The following is a 19,605-nucleotide window of genomic DNA, read 5'->3' as shown; positions in this document are numbered from 1 at the left end:
TACAAGTCTGTATTTAAATAAACAAGCCCAATATAAATAAAAAATCCATTTTTATTTATTTGTAAATCATTTATTTTTATCCGCCTCACCCAAACCCTGTCAAAATCTTCTGGTTCTCCTCCACCTACAGCAGCAGCTTTATCTAGGTAGCACTTGGTGAATACTGAGCTTCTCCTCTCACACCCCATCCCCATGAAGGGGTCCCCCATATTCACTTCTCTTCCTGGTAGGAAGCAGAGCAGAAGTTGGTCAGTTATCCTCTCTCCCAACACAAGAGGTATAATCCTTGCACAGCTCCTTGCTCTACCAAAACACATAGGTGCTTTGCTCATTGCCTAACTCCTCTTAGTTTAAGCCACTTGTTTGCTGGCTCTGCTTTCCACATTTGTCTCTATTGTTTTCATTCAAGTTTCCTTCCTTTGCCTTCACAGCATCTTTCATTGAAAAGTTATCCTCATCTTTTTTCCAGGACAGCACCTCATCTTTCTTGCCAATTTTCTTGCTTCTTCAACACTTTCGGTATGTTTCTTATTTTGTCTTGCCCCAGACTTATCTTCATCAATTTCAATATCTGGGTGGGGCAGAGCCAGGGTTAGGTGCACTAAGCAGGTAAATTCCAGAGTACCTGGATCAGGGATGGGGGCTTAATGAAAAATTCTGAATACTGCACTTCAATTTATGCCAAGGTTGGGATATGGGGGCAAAGATTCAGAAAGGAAAAGAAGAAAAGAGGAGGGACAATGACTGGAGTTGGTGAATCTAGAAACAAAGGGATTATGGGAGAGAAGAGTAGGGACAATGGTATAAAAAAATCAGCAGAAATTTAAAATATCTGAGTTTTAAGTTCTAAAATGCATAGCGTGATGGTATCAATGGACTGTGAAGGTGTGCTGCTATACTCAGTTCCTACTAGGCCAAGTATCTATACTCCCAGGGCAGGTTCCACCCTGGGAGCTCCTGCAATGCCTCTCAGACCCTTATGTGGATGAGGAACAGGCTCATGAACATCAGTCCTGGATCCAGTGAAATTCTGGATAATTCAAAGTAAATAAGATATCTGAGGAGTTATCAAATAAATAAATAAATTGTGTGCGCGCATATATATATATATATGTGCCATCATGTGCCAGCAATGCCCCTCTGCCACGTACATTGGCCAAACCGGACAATAGCTACGCAAAAGAATAAATGGACACAAATCAGACATCAAGAATTATAACATTCAAAAACCAGTCAGAGAACACTTAACCTCCCTGGTCGCTCAATTTGAGACCTAAAAGTCGCAGTTCTCCAACAACAACAAAAACTTCAAAAACAGACTTCAACAAGAAACTGCAGAATTGAAATTAATTTGAAACTAGAAAAGGAGTACTTGTGGCACCTTAGAGACTAACAAATTTATTAGAGCATAAGCTTTCGTGAGCTACAGCTCACTTCATCGGATGCATTGTTAGTCTCTAAGGTGCCACAAGTACTCCTTTTCTTTTTGCGAATACAGACTAACACGGCTGCTACTCTGAAACCTGTAATTTGAAACTGAACAGCATTAAATTAGGCTTGAATAAAGACTGGGAGTGGATGGGTCATTTCACAAAGTAAAATTTATTTCCCCATGCTAATTTTCCCCCTACTGTTACTCACACCTTCTTGTCAACTGTTTGAAATGGGCCATCCTGATCATCACTTCAGAAATTTTTTTTTCTCCTGCCGATAATAGCCCACCTTAATTGATTAGTATCATTACAGTTGGTATGACAACACCCATTTTTTCATGTTCTCTGTGTATATACACACACACACACACACACACATACATACATACATATATATATATATATATGTGTATATATATGTGTATATATATATATATATATATATATATATATATATATCTTCCTACTGTATTTTCCACAGCATGCATCCGATGAAGTGGGTTTTAGCCCACGAAAGCTTATGCCCAAATAAGTTTGTTAGTCTCTAAGAGTATGTCTACACTATGAAATTAGGTCAAATTTATAAAAGTCAACTTTTGGAAAGCGATTTCATGTGTCCCCACTAAGCGCATTAAGTCGGTGGAGTGCGTCCTCAGTACCGAGGCTAGCATTGACTTTCGGAGCATTGCACTGAGGGTAGCTATCCCACAGTTCCCGCAGTAAAACCCAAAAACTAATTTGTAGTTTGTAATAGTCTATGTGTAAAGTGCTTGGCAATCTTCTGAAGGAGAAGCACAATATTATTATATTATTGATCTAAAGCTTCCTGTTCTTGCCTTATAATTATTAGACTAGTAAAATTTCATCTCTGTACAGATTTATAGTCATGGGAACACTAACATGACCAGTCCTGTGGGACAGGAACCACTTCTGCGGGCTCACTCCCCAAACCAACCCCTCCCCCCAACCCCCTCTGCATCGAGCCAGGAGGAATGTATGTTTGCCTTGGCCAGGGCCCAGTGATGGGCTAATCCAGCCTTGGATGTGGATGTGGAACCTTCCCATGACCCACTGGAGGTCAGGACCCACTGTTTAGAAAATGATCAATGCAAGCAGTTAAGGCAAAAGTCTATTTCACAACATACCCTGAAAGTAATGACATTTGTAAAAGTGTAAATACCACCATCAGTTCCATTGTAAAGACCAAAAATAATGTAGATACTTAATGCACTACATGACATTGTAACATTTATGAAGCTTGAGTTGCCTTCAAAAAAGTCAAAGATGTTTTCCCATTGGTTCTGAAAATAATTTAAAAAGTAGCACCCTCATTAAAATAGGAGTGCTCCCTGATGCAACACATTTTATTTAATTTAAATTTAAACAGATTCTTGTTAATTTAGGCTTTAATACAGGTTGTCAATTTCAAATTTAATTTTAAAACAGTTTTAAAATAAATAAATATATTTATTAAATAAATAAAACTGATTTAAATAAAAACAAGTTTTTAAAAATTATTAATTTTTATTCACTTTTCCCTCAGTGTATGATACAATGCATCCATTTTTGTTTAATCCTTAATCTATGTGATTATTTTTCCACCTTTGTTTATTTGACTCGACCATTTGTTTGTTAATATTCTTTTGGCAGCAACAATTGTAATCCTTTTACTATTACCTATAGTAGGCAGCTTATGATGTTGGTCTGATTCCTTATTTTGGCACTAGAAATTATTTTTAAAATCTTAAAAAACAGTGCTAATACCTGGTCAGTTTTACTTTGTTTTGTTTACAAAGAATAGATATACAAATAATTTATCCTCCTATCTGGGAAAGACTTGCCTAACTAAGCTTCTGTTTACATTACACTTTCTTTCCTGGTGATAATACTATTGCAGGCATGGTACTTAAGTTTCATTATTCATTGCACACTTGCCCCTTTTACAACTACATGCCAAAGCCCTTATCCTGTAAACACCTATGCACAAGATAAACTTTTTGTACTGAGTAGTCCCTGTGTGCAAAGTGAGTTCACCTGTGTGTAAAGTTACTCATTCATGTTTGCTAGATAGGAGCCCAAGAACTCTTCCCAACAACCAAAAACAGAAGGGTCCCAGTGACAGCGAGGGAGGAACTACATAATTTAAAAGAAAAAACAACTTCCCATAAAAGCCTGTATTTGTATTGCTCAAGGTGAGTCTTACGTACATGGAGATTAAAGCAACTTCAGATTAAACATGGACTGAATTGTTTTTTGCTGACTAAAAGAATTTTAGACATTTGTTGGTACACCTAACAAACTTCTGTACCTCATATGAGAGTACAGGCTACAGAAGACTGAAGACTGCAAGCTTTGAACATGATTTATGATACAAGAGTCCCAAACAGGACAGAGTAACTTTACATGATCAAATTTCCATAGTCAAACACAAGAAAAAGGGTGAGAATCAGAAAAAGATGTGCCAATTTATATAAAACATCCTGTGTTACAACTGGCACCAAAATGGGAGATGAACTTCTCCCATCCTAGAACAGGAAGAAGATATACTTAGAGACACTTCAAATACATATCCCCAGTATATGTACAGAAAGTAAATTGTAAACATGTTTTAGATTACCTTAAATGGGATTTCCTCTTTGCTTTTGTTTTTAAAACTCAATACTGAGTGCAGAGGAGGTAAAACAAACAAAACCAAAGCCACTGCTTCTCAGACATGTAAAATACTTTCTCCAAATGGCCCATAGATGGTGATGTGGTGCCTCTCAGCTCAACAACATCTGATAATTTACAAATGCTTGTAAACTTTACCTCAGGTAGGCTAACAATTCAAAAATTGTTAATACAAAGGACAGATTTATAAATTATTGGCTAAATGCTTTAAACTATTCAGAAAAAATGTTATATAGTAGTTTTTAAGTAGATACAAAATATTATGCTGCTCAGCAAGCATTTTATGAAAATATCAAAATGCTGAATCACTGTTTCAGAGCACACTAGCAATATAAAAACATGTTTTATGGGTACACTATGCAAAAAATCAACCCACTTTTTCATTCATGTAATAAATGTTTCTATATATAAACATAGTAGTCATATGCATATAAGCAAAGTTGAGTCAAACATTGCATTTAACTGAAATACTCCCTAACAGAATACACACACACACACACACACACACACACACCCCCCTATAACTATAATTTACATTGAAAGATCTCTATTTGATGGAGGGTATACAGTTATGATCTCACTACTATATTGCAGAATCATGGTGGTAATAGGGCATCTTTGACCACCTACCTCATCTGGCCTCTGCCCACCAATTCATCTCCACAGCACTTACTCTAACATTCCAAAACTCATGAGCAGCTTCAAGCAGCTGCAGTTAAAATAAAAAGAATCATGCTGCTTGAAGCTGCTCATGAGTTTTGGAATGTTAGAGTAAGTGCTGTGGAGATGAATTGGTGGGCAGAGGCCAGATGAGGTAGGTGGTCAAAGATGCCCTATTACCACCATGATTCTGCAATATATAATAGTGAAACAATCTCTATTTGACAGAGGAGTGTATACTTACCTTTCAATGTAAATGACAATTATAGGTATGTATATATGCTATGTATTTCTTCTCTCCAACAAAATATAGATATTTTGCCTTGCATAGTTACTCCTGTCCAAGGGCTCAGGAATAAGCAAGATTTGGTCCTGGTCAGTGACAGCTTTTCTGTATAAGAATGTCAGTCACAGTTCAGGGCACCTGTATTCCCTCTCCATGGTGCAGCAGAGTACCAAACTTTTAGGTTCCTGGCTCCTAAGTGGTCACCCATCTTCGGCAGAGAGCCATGCTTATCTCCCTCTTGAATGTGGTTTTCTAGACTTCACAGTTCCCTGACAAGATGGAGAGTTCCCCCAGCAAGTAAGACTGCCTAAAGCAGGCCTACTTTGGAAAGAAAATTAAGGAAACAAAATTATCCCATTCTTTTTCAAATTCATGTCCTATGACACTCACAATGGGATCTTTCAGAGTAGCAGCCGTGTTAGTCTGTATTCGCAAAAAGAAAAGGAGTACCCGTGGCACCTTAGAAACTAACAAATTTATTAGAGCATAAGCTTTCGTGAGCTACAGCTCACTTCATCGGATGCATTAAAATTAATCTGGATCACTATGAAAATCTCCTTTGTGAACATACACTTGGGATAGATGTGAATTTTTAGCTTTAAATGCTAGACGGAATACATTTCCTCAGTCACATTTTTAGATTCTTTTTGTTCTGGGCTCAAATTTTAGCTTTTTATTTGGGATTAGTCTTGTTAGTTAAGTAATAGAAAAGTTCCATAGCATCTGAGAATTACTCAGATTTTTCTTGGTGGTTCCTATTTTTTTTTTTTTAACAGTTGAAATCAACTCAGATTGATACTGCAATAGCAGTGTGACCAGCCTATATTCTGTCATGTATATATGAAACATTCTTCTATCCCACAATTTACCTTTGTGAATTAGTGCCTCTCTGTAAAGTCCCTTTTTGTGTAAGATGTGTGCTGTATTTTGATCCAAGTCCCCAGCACAAGTTTCAATATACTTATAGGAATTGTACGCAAATGCAGACACAAAAAATAGTAGTTGGGGAAAGCTGACTAGTTACATGGCGCAAACTCTTCCCTGGTCTACCGCTGGTTCTGCTGTGGTTCACTGCAGATAGGAGCATAGAATCTTGCACAGGTAGCTGGAAAAAAGGAGGATGTGCCAACTTGTTAACTGTACTAGACAGTCAAGAGTCAATTAAGGCAGGAATCAAGAATCAAGACCCTGGCTAGAAAGAAGCCCATATATCCACCAAATCTGGATCCAAGGGAATGACTCAGAGAAAACTGAAGTCTGCAATGCAGTGTTTAAAGTGTGCCAGTCGCAGATCCAGAAAAAACACCAGTGTATCAGTTCACATCCAGAAGTTTCCTTACCACCATAAGGATTAGAAACTTGGTGGTTGTTCTTTTTTATATTAAAGTTTGCCTTATCACTTTCTTCAGAATTTAATCTGAGAGGTGCCAGTCGGGAATCCCAGAAACACAGGATAAAAATGTCCCTTAATTGTGTATGAAATTTTTTTTTAAACACTTCAGGATAGAAATGAATAATTACACCATAACATTCAAAAGCAATGACCACACCAGAAACTAGTAATCTTTCTTATGTTCTGTTTAATATACACGATCTAGAGGAAGAACTAACGTTCTCGGTCTCCAACAAAAATAAATGTTTAAAAGTTATGTTAATTATACCATGACAGAGCCATGCCATCAGTTTTGCTATTACTAGCATGGGTCTCCAAGAGCTAACTTCATGCATTCGAAGAAAGAGCCTTGTCCCACCATATAAAAGCTAGTGGAGGGGTGATTTCTCAAATAGCACTGGGGGTTATGTCAATGACAAGAGAAGGTTGGTTTTAGTCCACAATTTAATAAATAATATTATACGGTATACTAGGTCCTACCTCAGCACAAGGGGAGGAGAGACAGAATAGGACTAGATGTCTCTAGAGGTACCTTCCAGCCCTATATTTCTATTATTACTTTTTAATATTTTTAAATTAGGTATGTATTACGTTTCCTTGCTCAGCTGGGGGTGAGGGACCATAAAAAGTTAAGGCATGTGAATGGGGAGATTCTCTTCCAACAGGAATGCAGGTTTACACAGAAGGGCATCCTTCATCGGACGAGCTTATTTGAGGTACACCATAGCTACCAATATCTGTTACCGCTGCCTGGAGCTAGTGAATGGATCGACTATACATTTTTAATAGGAAGAGTCTGAAATTGGGCTCTCTCCACGGCAGACCAATTTCATATTTTGTGTTAAAATATAAACTACCCTCATTGTTCCATCCCTCTGCCAGTAGCCATTATTTGTTGGCTCCTTAAGGCATCAATAAATATACATGCTTCCCTGCCTTGTGAAGCTGGATGCCTCAGAAAGCTTTCAATACATTTCATATCTGAGACAGAGTGTAAATGTTTTGTGTTTATGAATACAGTATGTATATTGAAATTATCACTAATCTAAGTTATTAAATTGTAAAACTAGTATCAAACTATAAGGTTAACAGGAACTAATATTTATTGACACAAAGCTAAGCACCAGAGGAGTGAAGTTCTGGAATGGCCTTCCAAGGGAAGCAGCGGGGGCAAAAGTCCTATCTGGCTTCAAGATTAAACTCGATAAGTTTATGGAGGAGATGGTATGATGGGATAACATGATTTTGGCAATTAATTGATCTTTAACTATTCATGGTAAATAGGCCCAATGGATGGAATGTTAGAAGGGGTGGGATCTGAGTTGCTACAGAGAATTCTTTCCTGGATATCTGACTGGTGAATCTTGCCCACATGCTCAGGGTTCAGCTGATCGTCATATTTGGGGTCGGGAAGGAATTTTCCTCCAGGGCAGATTGGAAGAGGCCCTGGAGGTTTTTCGCCTTCCTCTGCAGCATGGGGCACAGGTCACTTGCTGGAGGATTCTCTGCACCTTGAAGTCTTCAAACCATGATTTGAGGACTTCAATAGCTCAGATATAGATGAGAGATTTATTGCAGGAGTGGGTAGGTGAGATTCTGTGGCCTTCATTGTGCAGGAGGTCAGACTAGATGATCATAATGGTCCCTTCTGACCTTAATATCTATGAGTCACTGAAAAATATGTAATACATATGTATAAGAAAGGTTGTACAAGAAACTCAAAATGGTTTCTTATTTTATCTTTTTATTTTAATTTTGGTATTTTCCAAATTGAGTGTGATTATTCACATTTCAGTACAGTATTAAGAACAATGAGGATGGCATTTTAGTGAAGTCAAATGTATCAAAAAACAGTTTCACAAAAGATTAAGAGGAGGCACAAACTGAAGACAACTCACTTCATATCTCCTTCAAGACTTTTTTTTAAATTGTAATCTACCAAATTAAGTGAAAAAGAGAAGGTTTTTGTACAATATGCCAGCAAACTATCAATTTACTTGTGTGTCCCTTTACATGCTAAGCAGAGTCCAAATCGTATAGTTAACATTTGGTTACTACAAAATGTTTGATCCAAGATTCTAGAAATATAACTACATACTAGTACCTAGAGGACATCAGCCCTTCGATGTCATGTCATCCTATTGACCAGTAAATGACAGTACCTGGTTTGGACAATAGGCAGATTCAACCATAACTATTTAATCCTGACAGAACTTGGGTCATTGCATAGTTTACTGTTACTTGAGATTATTTAGATAACACCTTGAAGTTAAAGGTGTATAATATCCCCTAGGTGGGCATGTATAATTCAGTGTTACGGAGAACCATACACTAGAATGAAAGCAAGTACCCTTTAAAAACAAAGGAAAAAACTGCCCATGACTTTGGGGGAGGTGGGGGACAGAGTGTGTGTGTGTGCGAACGCGGAGTCTAATTTTGTGTGGAAAAAAACATGCATTTCAGCCTCCATTTTGAGTGTCACCTTGATTATGTACTTCACTGTAATTATCAAGTTAGATTGCATCATTCCTCATGTTTGGGAGGGAAAGGTGGGACTAGCACCTAGGTATCTGATCCTTAGAGGGTCATCGACTATTGAATAGCCTTACCCTAGTGGGACAAAGGAGGTTAGCAACAGTCATTAACTTAACAACCCTCTGCCAGCAATTCCACTCCAGGGCTGGCACATGGAAAATCCTAGCATAGAAGAGAAGTAGGAAAAAGATGTCACATCCTGCTTTTAAAAGGGACAGGCTCTCTAGCAAAAAGACACCTTCCAGAATAAGAAAGCTAAGCAGGAGGCGTGGGGGAGCAAAAACGGCACTGACCACCTGAAGGACACTCACGAAAGCTTATGCTCTAATAAATTTGTTAGTCTCTAAGGTGCCACAAGTACTGCTTTTCTTTTTGCAAAATCCAGAAGACTGACAGCAGTGGTGAGACCACTGGAGGGAGGAGTCTGCATTCAGGTGTGTGTTAATTTTTTATATATCACTAAACCTCCGGCGCTTTTCTATGAATAAAACGTTTGGGTTTAAGAAGACCCTTTCCAAAAAGCCTGTGTGTTCTTTATGTTAACTATAATAATGGTCCGCAAAAGAGTTAATGGTAAACTGGCATGCCCATTCTGGTGGATCTTTGAGGAGAACATGCGTAGGTACTGGGAAGGCTTGGGAGGTTGAGCACTGGTCTTGGGACCTACAGCAGTTGTGTGACAGGGCCCATATGTCAAAAAATGGTATCAGAATGGAAATCTATGCCCCAGGACTGTGCCTGAGAGGTCAGAACAAGCGACAATGTCTGGACACTGCTCAGAGCCAGTTGGACACTCAGAAGCATGTGGGATAAAAAGACTGGATCCAATACAGCAGTCTGTATTGGCTACACAAGGGGGAACTTAGACAGGGCTGTAACTATAACTTGGAGGTAATGTTTAGCAGTATATATATGGTTCACTGTAATCTTTTAAAAATAAAAATCACTAAAAATGTCTTTCAAACATTATTTTTTAAAAATACATTCCCATAAAGTATACTTAGGTTTAAAAGATAATACTAGACTTCCACACATTCAACATTACCTTGTCTATTTACTTCATTTTGAAGCAGCTCTTCCATTGCCTCTTCCTCAGCAATATCTAATGGAGTGTCTCCTTCACTATTAACAGCTCCTACATGTGCTCCTTGACTAATTAAATACCTGTAAAAGAAGAAGAAGAAAAAAAGTTGGAAGCTAAACAAAACATAAGGTGAGCATCAGGTTAATAAAGTTGGGTACAGTGAACGAGTAACAAAAGCTGTTAGAACCTGGGACCATGCACTGCAACTAAATATTTTATATTACACACACATATGGATACAGTAAGAATAAGACCACAGGTTTACCTACAAGTGTTAACGATTTAGGGCAGCATTTCAGATAAGATGCATTTTATTAGTATATGGTGCCAATCTCTGTAGTTAGCCACTGAAAAAATTCAGTCATATACTCTTCAGGGCTTGGGTGCCCAAAGATCTCTTCAGGGCTTGGGTGCACAAAGTGTCCAATGGTAAATGAAAGGTTTTCCTGAAGAACATAGGAGCCTGAGATATCAATAATTGCAGGATTTAAGTTTTCAGATTAAAAAAGTTGACATTCCTAGTACTTATGATTGCAAAGATAACATTTGGAAGGTTGATACATTATTCTTTGCAGATTTGGGAAGAATAATGTCTCCAGTGCCTTCAATTCTGCTCCTAACTTAGCCAAGCAGCAGAAAAAGTTAACCAGACTGCTTGGTTTCACTCTCACTATGCATAGTTCTTTAAGCAGCAATGAAACTTGTGTCAATTTCACAATGCAAGTGCTGATGGGGAAAAAAAACTATGAACAACAGAAAAAGGGAGGGAAGACAACTACTGAAGACCTCTTTTTTACTCCCTTGACCTTGCCAAGAGGATGCAGCAGGAATAGCATACTGAAGGCCTGTCCCCTTGCAGCAATCACAAAGCTCTGGCAGTGGTAAAATATTCGGTTTCCATTACAATATCTAGAGGGAGCGAGGCTTCAAATTTAGAGACATACTAGCCCAAGTTGCAAATTAGACATGGCACTCCCAAGCAAGGTACAGATTCACATACTGGCAAAAATCCGAGCACCTTCCTGTGCAGCAGCACAAAGTGAAGAAGTTATTGTGCATTTCACCAGAGGGCTGACCCCAGTTCTTGCTAGTAGGGCCCATTACATCATTAGATATATATGCGCATGCACACCCACACACTCTTGTCTAGGTAGGCTGAACATTCCAGCGGTTTGGTGTATAATATGATTCAATATGTAAAATGTTTTATTTTAAAACTAGGGTAAGCACTGAGACCTGGCATGAACAATCCAAATCAGGAGGAATTTATTTCTGGTTTTGGAATATCAGATAGATAGGTTCCAACAAAGAGCCATAAGACAGACATTTTAACAGTTAGAACTCGATTAACTCCCTTATTTCTATTAAACTAGAAGTCTATGAAGTTTTGGAACTAGCAGCCCAATGTATATTCTACTGATGTCAAAGTACCCAATCAATAGTGACTGAAGCATCAGCACCACTCCAGATTGCAACCTTACAAATTTCTAACCATGAGGTTACTACCTCTCTTATGGATTTATTTTGTTACAGTAGTACTCAGGGGTCCAAATTAGCACCCTGTCGTACTAGGCACTACACAAAGATGGTTCTTGCCTCAAAGAGCTTACAATTTAAGAATGAGCCACAAATGTCTTCAGCATAAGCCTTCCATATATTACACATAGACACTCTCTTTGGTGATGGATATAGACAAATATAATGTGCTTTCTTAAGCAGTACCTTGTTTCCTGCCATATTACATATATGAAATATACAACCTGTGGGAACTGTAGATGCTTAGCAATTTTTATTTAGGGTCCTGAATGCAGGTTGTGAGACATAATTTTAGGCACCAACTTTTTTTTTAAGAATTGGCTGTTAGCAAGATCTGCATATAAACTGGGGCAGTACTCCTCCAGAGGTGGTCTCTGATCTAATTGCTAACCTGTCCAGGAAATCTCTTAGTGAATTTACATCCTGACTACTTTTGGCTGAAATGTCCTACCCATCCTTTACGGCTCATGCTTCTTACCAGAGCATACATCACTACCAAACATGCATGTATGTTATTCTTTTTGCCATTTTGTCCAGATTGTGACAATGTAAGATACATTCACTGCAACAACTGAAATTACAGCTAATGAAAGCAGGTCTATGTACAACAGAAAAAAATAGCCTTCAAGGTTTCATCATTTCTCTAAGGACATGAAACAATCCCTCTCCTGTTTTTGAAGATTGCTTTTCAGTGGAGAAGTCTAGCCACCAGTATTAAAATCCCACTGATTGAAATGTTAGCATCCTATGATTTCTTTTCCACTTTTCTTAATTTTTGCCTTTTGCAACATACCATCTTCTTGTCCATGATTATAAAGATTACTATTACTTTTGTAACAGGTTTCAGAGTAGCAGCTGTGTTAGTCTATATTCGCAAAAAAGAAAAAGGAGTACTCGTGGCACCTTAGAGACTAACAAATTTATTTGAGCATAAGCTTTCGTGAGCTACAGCCAGCACTACACTTAAAAAGATGAGCCCAGGAACTTAAATTCATAACTCTGCTGGACACTGAACCATGAACTTAGACACACTGGTATTATGGCTTATTTCAAAAAGTTCTAACACCCTACCGCCTGCTAACGCTTAGTTGCCCATTTCATTTTCAGGAGTCTCCTACAGCTTGTGAAAAACCCTAAAACTTAACCTGTCTCTCCTTTAATTTAGCTTAGACACTCTGGTTACCTTCTTCAGACCTGAAGAAGAGCTCTGTGAGGCTAGAAAGCTTGTCCCTTGCATCAATGGAAATTAGCCCAATAAGATATTACCTCATCTACCTTGTCTCAGTACATACTATATACAGAAATACATTTTGTAAAAATAAATTATTACTCTGAGAACACCTTTAAGCATTTTTGCTCTATATCTTTGCTGAGAAGTGTGGAAATCACTATTGTTCTGTAAATTATGACGCGTGTAGAACAGTGAGACTGCTTTAATAGTAAGGGCAAAATTTAAAGTTTGCATTTCTATGCAAATTATTTGTCACAAGTGCCATGGTATTTGCTGAAAAGTGCATTCCATTTATGAAAGTTACTGGAGTAGAAGCTCTAGAAAGTACTCCACAAATCTATACCACACTATAAATATGTAAAAGTTCTCACTTCCAACTTATTTTCCAAGCTTAAAAAAAATGGTGCGAGAATTAGATAAATTTTAATTGTTGACACTGAAAAAATAGATAACATTTGTTACTTCAATATATCTTTCTTATGGGTCAGAAATAACATCTGGAATCATCCAGGTAGGGTCTAGCAGCTTATAAAAAAAAAGATGGCACATGCCAAGTCACTTTGTTATATTACTTCCAAAAGTTGCTGGAAAAGAAGGGAAGAGAAATTTAACCATAAGTATACAAATTTTAACTTACTTTTATTCTTTTTAAATCTAGTTAATCCAACATTGTGAAAGTATTTGGGGAAAGGAAAACACCATTGTACAGTTCCAATAAAATGACAGGAACCTTTGATACCATGTCCAAGCAGTTTGTCTTCAGCAGGCAAACTCTGAGGCAGTAGAAAAGTAAACATTCAATATACAGTGGAATCCAACTATTACAAGCAAGTCTTTTCAGATTTTTAAACTCTTTCAAAGCTTTTGGACAAAGGACTCAAAACAAGTTAATTTTTTTAATCACCAAACTTATCATGGGATTGGATAAACTGGCTATGCACCATACTGTATTTAATTTTTTTTTAAGTGTTATTAAACAGAGTACCCTCTACAGAGATAAAGGATACATTTTCGGAGATCTGCACATTCCATTAGAGATTTCTCTAGAGATACATGTTTTAAAAAAGTAAAAGCGAAACAGCAGTCTGGTCTCTGCCAAGGCTATCTTTGGACCAAGAGGTTTCAAGTTCGATTTTCAAACCTGAAGTATCCATTCTTAAATGTACAACTAAGTGGACTCAAAATTGTGAGTGCCAAGAATTGCAGGTGGAATACTGTGGGTACAGGGAAAGGCATGTCCTCCCACCTCTCAAAAAAATCAGACCCTCTCTTGTCCAGATGTTTCTAAACACTACTGTAACCTGACCTTAGATTATGCATCAGTTATATTGATTATGTAAGAATCCCCAGTTATCACTTTGAGGGTTGACAGGTTCTTGCCCAAAGATCAGGCCCAATATTTAAATTATTCTATAGTTGGGAACCCTGATGTACACAGTTGCAACGATTACAATATAGTTATATTTAAAAAAATAGCTTATTAATAGATTTAGCAGAGTCACAAACACCCCAACTTAGTAAAATAGACAGAGATACTACAGAATGTACATCTACACACCCATATACTCTCACACCATCCCTTGTAGAACAAACTGAAATGTTAGCCATCATCTTCCTCATCACTATCAGCTTCCCCATCACCACCTGTGGCCATCATTGTGGCAGCTCCCAAGGGCTACATCTCTCTCTCCTACTGTCCCTATGCTGGGATGCCACTTTTATAATATGTTACACTGATGCCATTATGTTTGATGCATATTCAGTAGGGAATTTTTTCCCTTCTCCTTATTTGTATTTCCTCACCTCACTAACACTGGAGTTTCTTTTTTCTGATGGGTTAGTACAGGAGTCGGCAAACTTTCAGAAGTGGTGTGCCAAGTCTTCATTTATTCACTCTAATTTAAGGTTTCGCGTGCCAGTAATACATTTTAACGTTTCTTAGAAGGTCTCTCTCTCTAAGTCTATATTTAGTAACTAAACTATTGTTGTATGTAAAGTAAACAAAGTTTTTAAAACGTTTAAGAAGCTTAATTTATAATTAAATTAAAATGCAGATCTTATCAGTTTAGTGGAGTGGTTCTTAACCTGGGGTGTATGCACCCTGTGGGGGTGCAAGATGCCCTTTCGGGGGTGCAAGACATGCGATATTTTTTTTAGAAGGTAAATCATCGAAAACACAAATTAAGCACAGGCACAGAACTACAAGTACTTTGTTTCATCAGACCTATGTATTTATTAACATTATACATTTAACGATTACTGTAATTTACAAAGGTTTTAAGTTTAAGTTTTTAAGCTAATTGTAGTGTCATTTTTGATAAGGGGTGAGAACATATTTTGAGAACTCCAGAACATCAGCGGGCTAAGCGGGGCCAGGTGTAATGTATTAAATTGCTCCCCATAGGAATGTGCTACTTACGGTGTAATACTTACGGCTGATAGTCCTGATGCTCTGAGCTGCATGGTAAGGGGACGGGGAACAGGGGTGGTTGGATAGGCGTGGGAGTCCTGGGGGGCCTGTCAAGGGTCGGGAGTGTGGATAGGGGTTGGGGCAGTCAGGGGACAGGGGGGTTTGGATGGGTGGAAGGTTCTGAGGGGGGCAATCAGGAGGTAGGGGGTCCCGGGAGGGGGTGGTCAGGGGACAAGGAAAGGGTGGGGGGGGGCAGGTTGAATGGGTCAGCCGTTATGAGGGGGGCAGTCAGGAGGCAGGAAGTGGGCCAGCACAACCTTCCCTACCCTGGTGTAGTGTATTAAATTTCACCCCGTAGGAATGTGCTACTTATGGTGTACTACTTAAGGCTGCCAGTCCTGGTACTCTGCAAGTAGCACATTCCTATGTGGGGAAATTTAATAAACTACACTGGCAGCCAGAACCCCAGACCAGTGGCAGGCTAAGCAGCTCAGCCCGCTGCTGGCCTGATGTTCCATTCACCCAGGCCGGCAGTGGGCTGAGTGGGGGCGGTAGCTGGGACCCCGGCAGGCAGCAGCATGCCAGTAAAAATTGGCTCGCATGCTGCCTTTAGTTGCCGACCCCTGGGTTAGTATATCAATTATCTCAATTTATTATATTAGTCAATTCGTTACCCTTTTGTAGTTAGATATTACATTTGTTATTTTTGTCTTAACTGGTTATTTCAGTTCTTCCCAAGTTCTAAGTTGTGGTGTACCTGTTAAGTTTAAAAAGGGGATGAACTTAGGAAAGCCCTCATACCAACCTGCTTTAACACATCCTCTATGTTGAAGTTCACAGTCATACATGGACCTTATGCTTTAGCTCCATTTATCCAGATGAAAGGTCCCAGAGATATGTATGCTAACTTGCTGAAGCTAATGTCTTACAGGATACAGTCCTGTAGGTTTCTGGCATTACAGCTGAATATAATGGAAAGCAATAAATATAATGAAGGCAAGCTAGCCCACTGGGCTACAGTAGCAATGAACATAATAAAGCAAACTAGCCTACTGGGCTACACTACATGGCTTGGCTGATACTGGAGAAACAAGTTTGCTTTGAAATCCCATTCTTTTGGGGAAGTAAAACTTTGTTTGTGGCCCACATATTTTAGGAACCCTACTCTGTGTATATCCTTCAACAGCTCTTACATGCAGAATTTAGACTAAAGTTTGCAGGTCCTGTCTTGAAAAATAAGCAAGCAACTCTCCCCTTAGAGTTACTATTTAGAAACCCTGACACACTTTCACCCATTTACGGGAAATACTTTAAAAAACCTTCGCTGATAAAAACATGGAATTTTTAATAATTCAAAGTCAAAGATTAATTCTCCTATAAGATAAAAGCCACATTTTGTCTACTCTAAGTCCCAGTTTCAACTGGTCTGAAGGCCAATATTTTATCTCAGGGCTTTGCTTAAAAGCTCTGCCTCAGGATCTTCATGTGATGCAGTGAAAACTATTGCAGAACTCTATTAATATTAAGCTAATCTCTACAATATACTGGGACATGGTTTGTGATCAGAGAGGGAGGGGGCTTCCTTTGAAACACAGATAACTGAAATAGGGAATTTAAGGGCTTAGAGGGAGACTGCTTCAGAATCTGGCACAATGCCCAAGCTCTAATCTACTTTAGGCATAAAGAATTACTTTGTTGTACAGAACTTCTCGACATCATGATTTAAGGTTTTATCAATATTACTTACAAGGATGGCAGTGGAAAGATGGGCATTTACCTTCATTGTGGTTCTGCTAGAATACTTAGTTTCTGCAACCAGGTTTACAAGGTCATTAGGGAGATAACTGGATGGTTTATACTGCTGAATCTGATATTTATTAGGATGGAGACTGAAAGAAAATGTCACCAACTGGGAGAAGTGGCCGGACAAATTGTTCTTAAATTCAGAAAAGACCTCTCCCAGAAGTCTGGACCAAGATTTAACAAGTGAAAAATAAGAACTGCCATATGCAATAGTCAGCGTTCTGTAACTACAGTGAAGTTCAAGTTAAGGATGCCTCCTGGAAGGTTTCTTCTTAAACCAACCCACGAGCAGTCCTCAGGATGTAAATTTAGGATATGCACTTTTGTTTGGTTATTTAATTAGCCTGTAGGACCAATGTGTCATTTTCAGCCAGTTATAGGCAATGTTATTTTTGAGCCAAGTTTCTTTAAGAACTTATCAAGTCTATGTGACAAGCTTAATATTGAAAACTATATTATTGTAATGCAGGAAGTATTTTTAAATACGGGTAACATACTTTTCTAAGCATACTCAAGACGAGATTCACCAGTTTAACACTTCCTAACATATTTCTCTTTGTGGTAGAGACTACACATAAGAAATATGAGCTCAAAATCTATTTTGTGGAAAAAATTACTGGGAGTCTATATGAAGTTAAGACTGGAAAAGCTATCTTCATGACAGCTGTGACGTCAGTTACGGGCAGAGGAACTAAGAAGTGTAGTGTGCTGCTTAGTTTTCAGGATTAAAGAGTAAATTATTGTTTCAAATCTTTGTTTATATACCACTAACTATGTTTCTAAACAGCTTTTAGAATCATACAAGTTCTATAATTTTGTTTAAATAAAATCCCTGCGGTTCACCTTTAAAGTGTACTTTGCAAATCGCTTCATTTATTAACACAGGACATCAAGGGGAATTCAGCTAAAAATATCTTTCTACCCAATTAAGTTTCTTTTTTCACATTTAAAAAACTGAGTTTGAGAGAGTGCTTAATATTAAGAGGTCAGAGTATTCTAAAACATTATAACAGCTTATCAAATGTCCCTTTTACTGTTCACTTTTCCTGGGGTTCATACTTTAAGAAAAAGATAGAAGTCACCACAACAGGATTTTAATGAACATAAAACTATCATTCAATGGGAATTCTGCCATTGATTACACTGGAAATAGGATAGAGCCCAAAAAACGTTTAGATTTTCCCTTTAACTTAAAACTATTAGGAATTCTGGAAGGCAGGCAAATCTGCAACTAAATGAAAACTATTAAGAAATATAGTATACACTTATTAAAATTAATATGTGTACTCTTATGTAATTCTTTTCATCCACAAATCTCAAAGCACTAAAGTATTAAATAAAAGATTAGCATTTTCATACTTATCCACAATATTTTAAATTTTTTTTTTTTTTTTTTTAAAGAAGTGAGTATTTTATATCAACACAGACAATACTGTGCCAAATTCTATCCTGGTATGCACCTTTTACATTGTATAACCCCAATAAAGTCAATGGACTTTCACAGGGTTTAAGGCAAAGAATTTAGTCCCCTGGGGAGCAAAGAACCAAAAACAACCTCACCTCACCCCCCCAAAAATATGAAGCCAAAAAAATTGTACCATATTAATCTAATCGCAAAGTACTCTAGGCTCTTTTTTTTGTTAATAACCTTTACTTTAAGGTTATTTCTTGGCTTTCAATGCTATAAAATTAAATGATAAACAAACGTACCGTGCATGAAACAGATTTTTAGGCTCCCTTTAAGAAGGTTTCTCTGAAAAAGCCAGTTTTAAAATAGCAATCCAATTACTTTTACCCATAATATTAAATCAATAAATTTGAAACTTAATTTTTAATTCAGCCCAATAACGAAACAGGTACATTCCACAACAATGAAGTCACTACACATCTCAAATCTATTTCATTCTAAACATACATCTGTGAATGTCACAATATACTCTTCAGATCTATATTAAAAAAATATGATTTTGTTTCAACAATTGTATTTTGGTTTTGTTCTTTTCCCCCTTTAATTGCATTTCACAATACAGGTAAACGAATGAGGATTTTGCAGTAAGTGGCTCAAGAATACCTAGTTCTTTAAAGAAATCTTTCATAGAGGAAAATTTCTATCAAACCTTACTTCCAGTATAGCTTGTCTGCACTGTAAATACATTGTTTCAGAGAGGAAGACAGCTTCCATCAGCCTCACCTATGTGGATCAGGAAAGTGATTAATAGATCTAATGCAGAATGGCAAAATTCCATTAGCCTGGGAAAAGTAAAATTGAAAAGTCCTGAACTGCTGCTGGGCAATGTAAAGACAACTATGAGGGAGCTCTACCTGCTTTGCTTAAGTTCTGTACCAGAATCTGCCTATTATAGGAGTTGTAGCTAAAACACCTTTGCTTCAGGTGTTTGCTTCAGGCTTCCCTCCATTCTGCAGGGGGGAGGTAGAATAGCAGAAACCCTCACCTCTTTCAGCAGTTAGAAAAAGGGATTAGAGGGTTGGGGGGGTGGCGGGGAAGGGGAACAATGCAGGAAAATATATACCATGATCTATTTACAGGAAAGAAAAAAGGAACA

General features: G+C 37.9%; 1 protein-coding gene across 2 annotated transcripts in view; it reads right to left on the bottom strand.

Annotated features, from left to right (window-relative positions):
• Positions 1-19,605, bottom strand: part of PPP1R12A (protein phosphatase 1 regulatory subunit 12A) — a 224,151-nt gene that overhangs the window by 100,605 nt on the left and 103,941 nt on the right. For both annotated transcript variants that reach the window (XM_038397391.2, XM_038397399.2), the window contains exon 3: positions 10,023-10,141. In XM_038397391.2, the coding sequence (XP_038253319.1) occupies positions 10,023-10,141 (119 nt within the window). The remainder of the gene's footprint in view (positions 1-10,022; positions 10,142-19,605) is intronic.

This window comes from Dermochelys coriacea, chromosome 1 (assembly GCF_009764565.3).
Source record: "Dermochelys coriacea isolate rDerCor1 chromosome 1, rDerCor1.pri.v4, whole genome shotgun sequence".
NCBI classification, from domain to species: Eukaryota; Metazoa; Chordata; order Testudines; family Dermochelyidae; genus Dermochelys; species Dermochelys coriacea.
Note: the sequence above shows the minus strand (reverse complement) of the source record. Positions and strands in the feature narration are given on the sequence as shown.